The sequence below is a fragment of the Nanorana parkeri genome, unplaced genomic scaffold (assembly GCF_000935625.1).
Source record: "Nanorana parkeri isolate BGI_ZX_2015 unplaced genomic scaffold, ASM93562v1 scaffold691, whole genome shotgun sequence".
In the NCBI taxonomy this organism is placed as follows: domain Eukaryota; kingdom Metazoa; phylum Chordata; class Amphibia; order Anura; family Dicroglossidae; genus Nanorana; species Nanorana parkeri.
The window spans coordinates 662,443-678,879 of NW_017306959.1; the positions used below are offsets into that span (position 1 = coordinate 662,443).

General features: G+C 39.9%; 1 protein-coding gene across 1 annotated transcript in view; it reads right to left on the reverse strand.

Annotated features, from left to right (window-relative positions):
- LACE1 (lactation elevated 1) overlaps positions 1-16,437 on the reverse strand; it is a 74,727-nt gene that overhangs the window by 37,905 nt on the left and 20,385 nt on the right. The window contains exons 3-5 of the mRNA XM_018563741.1: positions 9,486-9,537; positions 8,424-8,525; positions 7,192-7,322 (exon numbers count right to left, since the gene is read on the reverse strand). Coding sequence (XP_018419243.1) covers positions 7,192-7,322; positions 8,424-8,525; positions 9,486-9,537 — 285 coding nt within the window. The remainder of the gene's footprint in view (positions 1-7,191; positions 7,323-8,423; positions 8,526-9,485; positions 9,538-16,437) is intronic.

The following is a 16,437-nucleotide window of genomic DNA, read 5'->3' on the forward strand; positions in this document are numbered from 1 at the left end:
CACCCTAGTTTGAACAAAATAGGGGGGGTCTAGGGGGGGGGGGGGGGGGGGATTTCTCCCCATGTCACCTGGTGCAGGCTAATTTCCCTACTCTTCAGGTCCTTTTTGCAGCACAGCTGTAAACCATCCTCCAGAAAGGCAATGCTCTTACAAGAAGCATGATATATTAATATGTATGTGTACAGTATATAACTGTATGCACTATAACCATCATCATGTAACATTACATGACTGCAAATCATCAGAGAACACCAACTCTGCCTGTCAACAATACCCATACTTCATGCCCTTATGTAACTCACAAATCCAAAGTTCAAAAATCTCTGAATAGCAGGAGCAAGATTTAGGTTCTTAATTCAGGTATTGTTTTTACCATAGTTTTAAGGGAAGCTCACATACAGTTCTTAGCCATGAGTGGAACACTATTGACATGTATTAACCACGATATTAGGTGCACGAAGACTCATTCAATATCTGGATCAAGGGTCTCAAAGTCAACTGACTTGGGGGTCACCGGACAAATTCTCTTATCCTATGGGGGCCGCTTGCCAAATCTCATAAAATTTCAGGACTTATTTTGTGACATAAAAAAGGGCCCACTGACATTGCTGCAATGCATTGCGTTAAGACAGCCCATTCACTTCGTGAAGTGCGTGTGCTGTGCTATAGGACTGATGCATTAAAGCAGAACTACAACCTTACATCCCTTACAGCTAAGGGAGATGCCATTGCAGCCTCCCTTTGAATTGCAGTTGCCATGGTCCTGCACATGTGACCAACTATAACACCAACCTTTTAAGGGCTTGAAAGTTTGGTTGAAAGCTGAAATAAGCGCACTGGCAACCATGACAGTAGGCATGCCTTGAAAGTAACTGTTCTGGTGGGTTAAGTGGATCCACGTCCACTAAGAACTATTGTATATATGCATTAGGATTCCATTTGGAACAGACATATAGCCATGCATTAATGTTATGTGAATGGGCCTTAACTGTTTGCAAACACTGAATTTGCTAAATGCAAACAAAATGGAAGACAAGGGTTGGAGGGAAAAAACCAAGGGAGAAATAGACAGCAAGTACTACATTGGAACAAAGAGGCAGAAAGGCAGTGGGAGAAAGCGAAGAATGAGGTAGCAGAGAAAACATATTGACAGAGCAAGAGGGGGAAAATGCACAAGGTGTGCATGAGGAGAATAAAGAGGGGGACAAAAGGCAGGATGAAACACAAGGAAGATAAAGTACAGACAGAATATCACAAAGACAAAAAAAAAGAAACAATTAAGGATGAAAGGCAAACACTCAGTAAATATACACATAAGGGAAACAAGATGTGAGAGACACAAGAGAGGTCAAAGTAAAGAAAGGGAAGAAAAACTGTTTTTAGATAACCAAATAGAGTATTTGGTGGAGGATTCAATTAAGCACCAGTGACACCTTTCTGGCATTATGGCTGTAGTAGAAAGTCCTGCGCCAAATTTCTAAAAGCCGTGCAACAGTTTATTTTGACGGATGTGACCAATTCAATGACGTTTGCTATGTGCAACACTTTTACAATTTGGCACTGTGGCTGTGAAAAATTCATTAAGAAATACCACCATGTTGGTGATAAGAAAAGTGGAGGTAAATAAGACCATTTCCATGTTGGAGTAAATTGTGTCGCATGTGTATTTAATAAGTAATTTCAATTCTATTAAAAGGTAATTCTACAACAGATATATACCTTACCAACAGTTGCATGAATCTGTTGCAAGCTGCAGCATTTGTTGCACTGGTGTGAGATGGATTTCTAATGAGTGTCTATGACACTCTATCAATTTCAGGTTATGTATTTTAAAGTGGAACTCTAGGATTTTGAAAAGTTAAAAGAGAACTATGGGGTAAGTGTTTTTCCCCATAGTTCTCTTAAGGGTCACGGGAGGACATTTATTAACAAAAAATTCTGATGGATATACAGAATAAAAAGAAATATTAATAATGAGACTCAAAAGTAAGCATTGGTTAATATGACTATGCTTCACTCTAAAAAACCTTTTTAAAATGTTTCTTTTTAAAAGTTTGAAGTTTAAAGGAGAACTATGGGGTCAGTGCTTTTCCCCATAGTTCTCCTAAGGGCCACGGGAGGACACAAACTAGCGTCCTCCCGTGACCCAAAGCCCAGTATACCACGAGCTACAGCCCGCGGTATACTGAAACGCCGCAGCCGGGACGGATCCCGACAATGCTGTTGAGATCCACCCAGCTGCGTGAATGCCCAGAGCCAGCTGTACTCACCCCCTCCCCCATCTGTTCCACCAGTCAGCGCTGGGGGATCAGAGAGAGGAATCCCTACGGGGAGCGGTAAGTGACAATCACAGCTCTCTGCAGGGAGATGATCAAGAAGTGAGCGAGCGACGGTATGTGTTCGCTCACTTCCCGATCTATTGAGCCAATCTGTGACAGTTTTATTGTCACACGTCAGCTCCAACTATGAGCATGAGTGATTTTCACTGACCTCATAGTTCTCCTTTAACCTTTGTAGTGGGGCTACCCACACACTGCAAGGGTTAGCTGCTCGTTTTGTCTAGGGGACGAAAATAAAGAAGAAATACTCACCTGGCTCCTAGACCGGTCCCTATATTTTCTTCTCCCCCTGACTCTGGCAGTCTAAGGACCCATGACATCATCATGTCTAATACAGATCTATTAGACATGAAAATGCGGAGGAACATACTACAGCTGGAACAGCCAGGGGTGGCTGGGACAGGTCCCTGGGGTCACCGACCTTCCTGACCTCTCCCAGCCACCCCTGGCTGTTCCGTGTGCGTCCAGCACGCAACCGAGTTGGTCTGTGTGCTCCCTGCACACACACAACTCCAACACTCCCCTGAGCACTGGGCTGGCTTCCTCATAAGGCTGCTCTCAGCCACCTGATTAGCCCAGGCTGGTCATTGGCAACACCTGGCCCCAGGACTGGAGATCTCATCCCACCCAGAGCTCTACGAAATCTCCAGAGCTTCAGATCCCAGCTACAAATAGGAAAACCTGGATGGACCTGAAAAGCCAGGCTCTTCCTTAAAACATTGTTTACATTCTGGACCCTCTCAGCCCCTCTGGCTGAGAGTCCTGGGTGCCAAAGTCGCCATCCTACACCGTGGCATTGGCTTACACTGCCACATAAGGCATAAACATCAGGAAGTTTTGAAAATTGTAATCATTGTGGAATAACAGCCAATGATACATTTCCCCTAGTTATGGTACATTTCAAAAATATTCTAATATCTAAAGGAAGATTTCGCACTGTGCCCAATTTTCTCACCCAAATTTAATTAAGCAAAAAAAATTCTATTTTGCATGTAAAGCACAAATACAAATCCCTGTATATTATTGTATTTGTATCAAGCAAATCAGATCATTTTTATTGAATGAATAAGAGTGCTCAGTGAACAAACTGGGAACAAACATTAGAGTGAACCTGTTAATTAGATACAACATAATGAACAACACAAAACATGAATGCTATTTTACATCCCTATTGTTCTCAAGGTATAAATGCTGAAAGATGAAGAGATTCTGAGTTATAGCACTTTAGTCAGTTACTTGTCCTCTGCTGTGGAGTGGAATCAAACAATATGGACACTATAAGCTAACTGAACAACACAATTCAGCAGATGGCCAGTTTGAAAAAATATGTAGGTGAAGCTTTAGTCTTGGAGCAGTTTTAAACAACTGCTCATAGTCACTTTCCCCAACAGACCTTAAAGGAGAACTATGGGGTCAGTGTTTTTCCCCATAGTTCTCCTTAGGGTAACGGGAGGACACAAACTAGCGTCCTCCTGTTACAGCTTGCGGTATTCTGAGACGCCGCAGCCGGAGCGGATCCCGACTTAGACGACGAAATCCAACACTTGACAAGCACAGGTTAGCGCATATCCTTAAAGTGAACCTATTTGAGGCTTGGATCCTATAACTTCTTGGCAGCACAGGTGTCCACTCATTTGTTTCAGCTATTTTTTTTGTCCACTCATTTGTTTTAGCCTGAGGGCAATTATGCAGAAAGCAACTTTTTCCAAATTCGCAATTTGCATATCCATAGGAATGTCCCCCATCCAATGCGCAAACATGAAGTTGCAATGCCAGGGTTTGCAGATAGGCTGCTTGTTAGAGAACCAAGAGACCAGACTGAAACTTAAAGTGGAGGTTTAAAATATAAAAAGGAGTTTATTGAAAACAACAATAAACATAAAATGGCAAAAAGCAATGGAGGAAGTCAGGGACGTAGTCAGTGCCAAGCCAGGGGTCAGCTGTCGAAGCGGGTAGTCAGCCAAGCCAGGTCAGGGAGCACGGATAGCAGGATGAACGGAAACAAAGCCGGAGTCAGGAACCAGATCAGCCAGCCAGAGCCAGAATCATACACAGAAATCGTAAACAATGGCAGCACATTTGGTTGATCAGAACAAATGCAAGGGCAGACTGAATGGACAAGGTAAAGGTTAAATAGTGACCTGGTGCCTGCAATAAATTTTCTGACACATCAAAGTATCCACCTTGTGCAGATATAACAGCCGAATACACTCGTGGCATTCTTTCTATATCAAATATTGTTCGGAAAGTTCTTCCTTAAACTGTTGCAGAAGTTCCCACAAATGCGTTGCACTTGTAGGTTGCTTTGCTCATCCTTCTGTCCAGTTCATCCCAAACCAGCTAGATGGGGGTTTAAGTCTGGAGACTGTGCTGGCCATTCCATGATTTGAAGCCTACTCTCTTGTTCTTATCTTCTAAGGTTGTTCTGACACAGCCTGGAGGTATGTTTTGGGTCATTAACTTGCTGTCGGATGAACCCCTGACCAACCAGGTGTACACCAGAGGGTATTGCATGGTACTGCAAAATGCTGTGGTAGTAGTTTTGATTCAAGGATGCACTCACTCTGTGCAAGACGCCGACTCTGGACCTAGCAAAAGAGCCCTAGACCATCACGCTTCCTCCACCATGTTTGACAGTTAGTGTTGCACACCAAGGAACTATCCTATCACCTACTCGACAGCGTACAAAAACCCTGCGTGATGAACCAAAGATCTCAAATTTTGATCTATCGGTCCATAAGACCGTCTTCCAATCTTCAGTAGTCCACTGCAGTGCTTCATTGCCCAGGAACGCCTCTTTTTCTTGTTTTGCCATCATAGCAATGGCTTTCTTACTGGCACTCGACCTGTCAAACCTGCATTGGCATCATAACATTCATGAACTGGCACTATAACATTCAGAGAATATGTGAAAAGCTAATGTAACAAATGCACTCATTTGAAATAAGCTTTCTGAATTTTTTTCATCCTTCAAAATCTAGCCAATATGGATCAAAGTGTTATATGGAGGGACAATAAATAATCTAAATGTAAACTGTATTATATTAATAAAGCCTGCAAACTGCAATTATATCATGCTCCACATCTGTTCCTAATGGGAATAAAAACAGAGACAAATGTGCTGGTGTAATTTTAAAATGCTACTCTTAACCAGAGGCTCAACTAACAAAAAACATGCTTGTACAAAGCAATATAGAGCAGCTTCAGATAATTGGCATGCAATTTACGTGCATTTAACTCCTCTTTCTGCCATAACATAGATGTAATGATTTTCGTTTTTACAGAGCTAAACATTACTTCTGAACCAGTGTTTGGAAAGCTCTGTAATAACATTTGGATTATGTGACTGAGAGGACTGCACTGAACTATGAGATAGATGAAGAAGAAAAAAAAAAAGTTGGAAAGATCTGCCCTGGGCTATAATGTAGTGTTTTGATGCTGCACGATTCAAATGCCTTTTGCCTTAGGAGAATAAATTGATTTGTAAAAGCTATCTAATTAATAAAGCAAGAGTCACTTGATGTGCTTGCTTGCCAATTTACTCTCTTTTGATCTTGTCCCCTTACTTATACTGTAAAATTACAGCTCTGTTTCAGAGCGGGAGAAGTAAGCAGGAAAACAATGAGCAATGTATTCTTGTAATAGTTTTTTTTTTTTTTTTATAGTATCCAGCATTCATTATACCGTAGAACAAAAGCGAAGGCTACAAATTACCACTAATGGCAGTCTACTAATGAAGAGAATGGAGAAATTTCATTAGCATTTAAGAGAAAAGATTTATTATGACCTAGAGTTGCTTTCTATTATGACTCACTTAAGTAAGAAAAAAGAGGAAAGAAAAATCTAATAGTTAATTTACATGTGTAAGTGGCTGAGACTCTGTCATCTGCTGATTGGTACAGAGCCACGTAATGAATAGCAAATATAAGCATATAAAACCAGTAATTAGTGTTGGCACAAATGATGTGCATCCTGCTGAAAATTTCAGACTTATCTGTGTTTCTTCTTCTATTTAGCAGGTACATTGTCAACTATATAAAAACACTGGAAATCTTGTGTTTGAAGTCTAAGATAACTTCTCATTTTTTAATGTAAGGTAAAAACAGATTAGGCATATAGCATAACATTACTTAACACAAAAACTCCTGGGGTTTTTTCCTTTGCCAGTATATAAAGACACCCCAGCCTTATATAAACTAGTCAGTTTATAAACTCACCAATACAGAGTTAGTAGACAAAAATTCTGCTCCAGTCTGTCACATAGTTATTCTGCTACTGGATACTCCTATCTTGTCTATCACATAGCATAGAGAAGGTGAAGTCAGGGTGTCAACCAAAGCCTGAATGTCACAGACACCTCCACACACACATATATATATATAGAGAGAGATATATATACTGACATTTGACAAAATATTAACATTTTAGTCATTTAGCACGTTTTGGGGACAGGAGGAGTTCATAATAAACAGCTGATGGAGCAGATTATTAAGGTACCATGTTAATAAGGAAAAAGTAGCATAGAGTAAAAAAAAAATGCTCTAATGCATGAGTGTGCACAATCCGCTTCCCTCACTGTTATTTGACAAATCTGATCATGCAAACTGTAGCTACCGAGTTGGGAAATCAGTGACTCTGATTTGAAGTCATTGATAACGGTCAGTGACCTGCTGACACAGCAGGGTTAACTTAATTAGCATCCACAGAAAATGAGAATACACCTACCATAGCCATAAGCGGACTGCACTAACCTTTTTCCTAATGAACCATTATATGTCTGAGAACTAGACAAAAATAAATTAAGCACCCCCAGTCAAAAACAAAAAAACTGTATTAGTCTTCTGTTACTCACCTGGAACTCATCGAAACACAACAAACAGGCTTCTTCACTTATTTCTTCAGCTATAGGGGCAATAGGGTCATAGGTCTTGGCCATAAATCCCGCTTTCCTTTGTGGTAAACTTTTCTTAAGGCGATGTATTCCTGGGTAAAAGAAAAGAAAAAAAGTTTTAACATAGCCACATACAAAATTTACAACACACAGGGACCATGGGGAATAAAACTAGCCTCTCTTCAGAAGGAAGGACGGTGTCGGCACCAATTCTGACATGATTTGAGGATCTATAGCCAAGTGATACACAAATCAGCTACCGTTTTGCTAATAGTTAAGATACCTGAATATGTTTATAAGGCTTAACTCCTGAGTTTAGTGTCACTTTAAAGTCTTTAAGTAGGGATGCACAGATACCAAGTACCGATACTTTTCCAGCTCCAAGACTAGACTAGAGAAAAACTCAAAAGTTAGGAGGCAGCTGTCATTTTTAAGGAGTATTGGCTACAGGGCTTCTGGGATTTGTACATCCCTGTTTTAAAGTGACATTAAAATTTAAAAAAATCCCCCTCCCCATGCTGTTTTAAGGACTTACCTGAAATGATGTCTCTTGATCCGATTCTCTACTTCTTTCCACTAGTTTTCAGTCCCTCCAGCGCTGATGCCGGTCTCTGATCCAGTGCTGATTCCTGTCTCTTTCCGTCCCACGGAGTCTGTTGGTGCCGAGCTGCCTGCATTGACGTACCCTGTATCTCTCCTCTTCTCCCGGCCGAAGATCTCTACTGCACATGCGCCCGCCCCATGATCCGTTGCGGCCGCCCCAGAATTTTCAGAACTGGACGGGAGCGTGCGGCGGAGACACAGGTTTAATCTTTTTGTTAATTTTTTTTTTTATGTGTTTGCATATATCTACTGCTTGCTAGCAGTAGATATCTGCAAAAAAACAAGAGGGTGTAATTCTCCTTTAATGTATGATTTGAGATATATATATATGTACTTGTCCAAATACTCACAGATACCAATTACTGATACCTTTTTTTTTTTTAGTGTCATGTGACAGTTATTGTAGAACAATACAGACTAATGATTTCAGGACAGTGGTAGAGCGACAGGGCCCCGTCTCAGCTGTGACCCTGGTAGTTCTTGTGAAAATGCCAAGTATCGACACCGATACTGGTATCTGAACATCCCTATATTTAAGCAAACCTTGTTAACATAGCACGTATAAAGAAGTCATAGTATAACCAACTTACTTTCATGCACATCAAGCATAAACCCATGGAAGTGAACTCGCTTTTTCTTTTCCACTTCAACATGTGAAAAAAACATGTCCATAACCATAGTCTTGCCAGTACCTTGAAATAAGAAAAAAACGTATTTACATATTAAACTTTCATTACACTTCTGTATATATTCAAACGCTGTCATGTGACTAAAAAAGTCCTGTATTCGTTAAATTATAGACAAGTATCTATAAATATCTTGAAGACAAGATCCATACATATTTGCTGGAAAAGAAAGACAAATGTCCACTATGTTACAAAACACAGAAATTCCCCAGCCTCAACCTGCCAGCCAGCCTGCAACCAAACAAGTAGCCCTGTCAACAGTATGCGTTAAAATCAGAGGTTTTAGTTGCACAAGCTTTTGGCCAAAAATATGTAGAAGCCACACTGCCGCGCCAAGGCACCTCTGCAAAGTGTGGTCCTAACTCTATGTATACAAGTCTCCAAGTGTGAGCATATTAATGAAGTTGATAAATTAGATGCAGGTGTACCTGGAGGTAGCCAACTCCTCCTGATAAGGTGCAGGGACGCACTGGAGGCCCAACAACCTAAATGTCCACTATGTGTTTTCACATCCCTATAGAAAAATAAAATTTCTTTAAAATGGACCATCTGGTAGCCATCATCAAACCCTTTGCTATATATCAAAATCAACTGTACTATTAAAAAATGATGACATGTATCACCTAGACCTATACTACCTACACTGCTATAACTGTAATCTTACCCATTACACAATCTTGTCCATGAACTAGTCTACAATATCCTGCTTATCCCCTTATGCATCCCTTTTACTCGCATCCCAAGATGGTCGGCAATCCAGTAGTCATTGCCTTTCCCAACATGTCCCTGGAGCCCACAGACATAGAAAAATCCACTCTGCTGTATAGGTTATTCCAGAGTAGCCAACAGCAGAGTTAAGAACTCCTATACTTTAACCACAGAGTATAACACATTAAAATAATGTTCAGTAACAAGTAATGTCATATCTGCAATTAGATTCAATTCCAGTATTATTCTATAACTTACCAACATCTCCAAAAACATAAAGTCCTCTAGGAGGTTTCTTTTGTGTAAAAAACTGAAATAGAAGAAACAGTTATTTTGAACCTTCTGTTTATCTTACCTGGCAAGCATTACAAACTTTTATTGTTCACTATTGCGGCAAACCGTGGTAATACACAGAAAAAAAAAGGCTCTCTCAACCCCAAGTGCATTTTTACAAACATTATTCTGAAAAATGATGTTTCTATTTTCCTTGAGTAGTAGTAAAAACAAAAGAAACTATTGAGAAACTGCCTTATTGTTTTGGTGGTCCTGGGATGAAAGCCAGATACCAAATTGTACATGGACTTATCCAGCAACTCTATAAACAGGCCTATCTAGATGAGAAAAAAAACTTAGCTGAATCCTGACATCTCAATAAGGTGTACATGTGTGCTATCTTTTGATCCTCCTATATGAGAGCCTTCATGTGAGTCAGTCATTAACAAACAGAAACTAAAAACAAGTTCAAGTCATGAAGGGGTTAAATGTACTGAGATTCCTCATCTATTTTTTGTTTACCTTTCAATAGTATTAATTTAGCATGTTTGCCTTTTCTTAATACATGTCTTTTTTTCAAATTAAGATACCATTTTACTGCCCGTATCATAAATTATGGTTGCTAGGTTACTTTCTAGGGTAAGTGATATCCTCCTGATAACAAACGTGCTTTCATTTTCTCTTTCTTTTGTGACTTCTGTGTGTTGGTGCTCGCATAACTTGTACAAAGTCAAAACAAATGGCTGATCAGAATATATAACACTTGGTTTCAAACAACTACAATTCTTCCTGTCACGTATTAATTCCTTCATATATGCAGCTTTGATAATAGAATATAAATTCACAACACAGTCCCCTTTCAAAGATTCTCAGCAGAAGAAACAAAGGCACCTAGAAATTTCATTTTACTTTAGCATTTATACTTAAGTTATGCAAAAAGCAAACCACTTACCCAATAACAATCATACTAGCCTGAGATCTAGGATACATTTGAAAGGTAACATTACATAGAAATAAACTCGTGGCTCATTGGTTATCAGCTAGCTAGGATGGCGAATGAAATAACAGGATTACACATCATATTATACACTGAGTGGCCAGATTATTATGACCACCCATTCAGTACTTCGTTGGGCCACGAGATAACTCCACAAGATGACTTCGTTGAGCCGCCTTGTGACTCCACGAGATGTTGAAAGGTGATGCGAGGAATCTGACACTGCATTGTTACCCTTCTGTTGTCTTGTACCAGTCTTGCCACTCTCCGTTCTGCCCTAACATTGACTAGTCGCTGACGGCCACAATTCGCACGTTCAGACCCAGATTTTTGGCTGACAGTCCAGTCTTTAAACACTTTAACAATTAGCCCCTCTTGAACATTTAATTAATTCTGCTGTTTTGCTGATACTCGCTCCATGGCTCCGCGCCAACAATCATCCCACGTTCAAAGGCTGTTAAATCGCGTTGTTTACCCATATCTTCAGGAAAAAAATCACTTCTACTGTCAGGGTAAACAACCTGCTTCCCTATTTATAACGGTCTGGCCCTCTAGCAACTTCAGCGCAAAATTATAGCTAATTTGGCTACAAACGTCAGGTGGTCATAATAAACTGGCCACTCAGTGTACAGTCATAACACAACCCCAACAGGTTTGGATATTTTGTTGAACTGATGCAATGTTTCAGATCTGGAAAAAGCATATTTGGCAATATCTGAAAAGTATACTTTAACCCAAAACTCTGTATACAGGCTGGATGTGACTGTCGGCAGGTCAAGTGTCAAAGAAGAGGGAAGTCCAAAGACTTTCACAGTAGTTCTTTTTATACCGTTTCTGTTCCCCTAAACAGCTTCCTTCTGCATCTCGCTACTTCTAAGTTGTGAGGCCAGACACCGCCGTTTTCTCCTTATGGAGAAATGACTCCAGGTCACGTAGGCCTACATAGGCCACCATGTAGTTTTCTGAAGAAGCGGTGATGTGCATTTCTTACCCCTCCTGCTGTGGGCAGGTACAATTCCACAGCACCCGATTGTGATCTTCCCCATAGTCTACTCTCCTTCGCACAGCACGTCAGTGCTTTCCCATAGAATCAATGGAAATGTATTTGCCATTTCACCCTCGGAAACAGGTTGGCATTCCCATATCCAATTCAAGAAAAGGTGTATAACCAAAATGCCACACCATCCTTTACACAAAACGGTCACGTCATGTAGGTTTGCAAGTCCATTTCAGAAGGACTACCTAGCAGAATATCTGTAAAAAACGTCAAGGCAACTGGACTTGCTGTATTTTTCTTGAAGACGTTTCACTGGTCATCCAACCAGCTTTCTCAATTCAGAAAAATACAGCAAGTTCAGTTGCCTTCACTTATTTTTTTACAGATATATCATGACCTGGATGAGTGAGAACCTTCACAGACATACCTAGCAGAAGAAAGTGTTGGGACATTTGTGACTGACAATAAGGTAAATGCCAATAAGATATGTAGCAGTTCCTCCCTCGTTCATGCAAACAAAAATTGGAGGTACAGCTTTCTTTGATTGATTCCTCTGCATTCACTGCCAGGTGGTATAATGCAAATGGACGTTTGTTTGTCGGGGACAGGGCCTTTGTAACGGGGACTGTCCCCAGGCAAAGGAGACAGATTTGAAACTTATTTGGCAGGGCTGGTTTTATAGGTGGCCAGATATAACACCAGAGGAAAAGTGCAGGAATTGTTTCATGCTGGAGTACTAAACAAATCTCAAATGAATACACAAAGGGCACTCAGATTACAGGAAACTACTGCAGAGAAGTAAAGTGCAGGAGTTATTTCACAGAGGATTTCTATACAAATCTAAAAGCATAGCTTCCAATATTCTGAGATAAAAAAGGAGGGCACCTTCAGGCACAATATTTTTAAGCAATGGACACACCCCTGCCACAATCCCAGTTTTGCGGGCCAACAAGAATTTATATACCAAAAATGATTGGTTAAACCCAAAATTGTTTTGTTTTTCCTTTTCCTTTATGCTGGCTTTTCAAAATAGCAAAGATAATTAAGAAACAGTGTCAGTCGTGAGGTAAGTAAGAATATACATAGCTCTTGTATTTATACAATATTTGCTTTCGGGTGCTAGATGAAACAATACCTGAAGGAAACATCACCAAACATGGAACAAGCGTACAAACTTTATTTAGTGAATAATACATTTGCATCCAATTACATAGTGCAGATACATTTCCTTGGATTGCTTGATGAGATAATGTTGTTTCCGGAAAATATTTTTCCAATAAAAAAAAAAGTGCAAATATCATTGGTGTTCATAAACAGTGGCAACTAAAAGAATTAATCTATCAGAAAATGAAATAGGTAAATTAAAAACTTGATTTGCATGTATATAATGTTACACGCCACATGTTCTTCATAATTTATTTAATACCCACTAATGGTCAAAAGAGTGTTCATTCACATCAATGCCACATGGTGCAGTGTGATCTTTGGGAAGGTGGTGGTGATTCTTGTGGTGCTACACAGTGCATATTTGGTCCAATTGACTTCAACAAAAGCCCACAAAAAAAAATGCACGTTCATGTGTTTTGGTGCCTAAAGTCTCCTCAAAGGAAGACTATGACTACGTCTAATGATGTCACAGCAGCTATTGATTGTCATTGGCTAAAATAAAAAGGCATGCAGCATGAAAATGCATAAACATGCTACAAAAATGCATGATCATGTAGCAGCATGAACCTAGATTATTACTGGACATAAAACAGACAAGTAACCAACAAGTGTATCTAGGCCCCAAAGCAAAAATGTAATATGCTAAAGCTTATCAATAGCTAAATGTGGTCACCTCATTAAGCTGACCATACACTGGATGAAAATCGACCAGTGTGTGGTCCCATTAGTACCCCCCAAATTCGACAAAAGTCAATTTTTCTATCCGCTTTTGTCCAAGGAGCCGGTGCAGAATATTTTGACTGAACAGTGACTGCAGCCAATCGGCTGTTTGGGTATTCTGACAATGGCATAGCGTGAATGGAGGAATCCAGCTTTTTGTCTCATTCAGCCCAGCAGGATAAATGAGAAATAAAACAAACAATGTTCATCTTGACTGTTCTTTCTTTAGGCTTTATTCCTTTATTTTCACCTGGTGATCTGATATTTTTCAACTTCCTTTAGAAGATCAAGCTGTCCAGCAGAAGTGGCAGATAGAGGGCTGAAGACAAACAATGTAATACTGACATGGCTGCTTAAAATGGTCAGATTTTATTATGTAAAACCTTTATCACAATAGGGGGGAAAAACTGTTGCTGTAACAGCTTAAAAAGCTGGAGTACTAGTACTTCTAGTACATCTAATACACTAGCCTCTCCACAGGGTGCAAATGCTGCAGTCCAAAGGTTGCTTCATTGTTCCTTTATGGAGTGGAGCCACCCTAAGGGCAGGTTCACACCATTTTCCGGACCAGATCTGGTGTGAACCTGTCCGCAGTTCCAGGTATTCCAGACCAGACAAAATGAGACCTGCAATTTTTTTTCTGGTCTGGTCTAGAATGGACTGCGCTGGTGTGAACAGAGGCCTAAAATAGCATAGGAATGCATTAGTACGCATTTTTGGTCCGGAAACAATCTGTTCTGGTCTGGAGATGATCTGAATGTGGTGTGAATGGGCCCTAAGACAGGAAGTGTGTTACTGGCTGGATCACCAGGTGAAGATACATTAAAAAAGGCTAAGAAAATATATAATGCATAGACTTGTTACACTCATTTTGGTTAATAACCTACACAATGTTCCAATTGATCACATATTGATTGCTTTTTCCTGTATTTTTTTATTTTATTTTGCACCTCTTTGTGACTGTTTACTTTGTCATATAAATATGAAAAATTTCAATAAAAATATATTGTTTTAAAAAAAGGCTAAGAAAGAAAATGAATACAGCGGCCACATTTAAAGTTTGTTAAGCTGCAATATATAAAAATGGGTTTTTGGGTTTAGATACGCTTTAAAAGCGTTACCATCTTTGAATAAAGACTCTACAATATATCAAACTTTCCTGAATAACTGAGATCTTCTGTACTTTTGGTAGTACTTTATACTTAATTAGAAAAAGATTTTGCATGAAAGCTACATTTAACTAGCAGAAAGGTAGGCCAAGAACAAATATATACTTTTAAAGATGCTCCATCCTACAGTAACATTGTTTAGCTACAATATGCCAGATGTGAAATTATAAGTGTTTAGCAGACTTCATTTTATCCTAATGTGCAACATCTGTTTTATGCTGCAGCTGGACACATTGTGTTGCTAATTCAGTGCCTTTTTTTAGGTGTTCCAATAAATGCTATGATTTCCCAACTATTCTTGTTACTACGATTATAAGATATACTGGGTGACAATTCAATTTAGAATTTGTGCGCAATTTTCTCCAGTTTTTTGTTTTTGTTTTATTTACAGTGTAGAGACTTTCCTCTTTTAAGCTGGGCATTTTTTATTATCTAAATAGCCTCTTAAAAGATATGAAAACCCTTTTCTATGCTGACGATTATTTTACTATAATGAATAACAAACAGCCTGGCATGTTGCGCAAGTTGTCAGGGAATATAGCTGCCTAGGCTAGCTTCACCTTTAGCAGCCCCTGTTTCCTTAGGACACGTAGGCCTACCGGTACTTGGTTGTCTCCAGGACTTACATGATGCTTACTTGATCCTATATTATCTGACCAGGTAGCACAACAGGTTGAGCAAAAGTTAAACTGGAGTACCTTTGGTTCCAAGATAAAGATGTCCACAGAGAATGGGGAAAACTAATGCCTCAGCTGGGGCATGATCAGAAGTATACGCAGAAAGTCACTGCAGACAGTAGAGACCTGATCCATAAACAGGCAAGAAGTCAGTCCAGCCAGAGATGTGGTCGACAAATGGGCAAGCGGTCAGTCCAGGCAGCAGGATAAGAAATGATCAATAACAGGCATAGGTCAGTCCAGGCAGCAAGCAGAGATGTGGTCAAAAACAAGCAAAGAAGGGCTTGTGAGGTTTAAATCTTGCATCATTTAAATGCAGGACCAATGGGAGAGAAGAAGAAAAGAGTAAACTGCAGCATTGGCTGGCAACAAGATACTGAGGGCCTGGACTGCAGTTGCGTTGCTGGGATACAGGCCACCAGCCAACGGGGTGCAGCTATGTTTTCTGCCAACAGGACACTCAGGTCATCAGAGAGTAGTGCAGTTCGGATCTGCACTACATAAAGGGTTGCAACCAGCATGGCTAAATAAAGCTGGTAGTCACAGCAGCTAAATGCTATCAGCACTCAATTGAAGGTCAAGAATTAAAGTGGTGCTATTTATTTAACGTCACTTAAGTCAGAGACAGCCAAGGTGTTGGGGCTTCACCTATATCAATTTGTTTCTAACACATATTATGAATACACATTTATCGATATTCTCTATTCTATCAAATATTTTTAATTCAAATTTAATGACTCCTGACAACAGAAACTACAAACCAAATACGTAAATGGACTATTTAACTAGTTAATATTGTAATCTTATTTTGGGCCAGTTCTGTCAGTTGCAGCCAGATTAACAGAGGTGTCGGTTGCGGCTTTTTACTCCAGATGACACAGATATACGATCCTGCTCTTGTTAAAACTTAGAACCAGTCTTTGTGCATTTCCCTGTGCTGTAAGCATTCTCTTTCATAGAGGATTCTACAAGGTAGTTCAATAGCGAAGGTCATTTCATGGCCTCTTGTTCACTAAGGAATGCAAGTATAGCAAGTGAGATGCAGGTAGATGGTTAACAAGGGAAACAACAGGTGTGGTGCACAGATCCTGACTCCCTGGAAACCAACCCCTGGTTAATTGTAGTACATAAAAAAGGAGAAAAAGGTGTGGGGTTTTCTGGCACCAGAGAGACAAGTCCAATGAACTTCAAGCCAAGATATATGTATAAA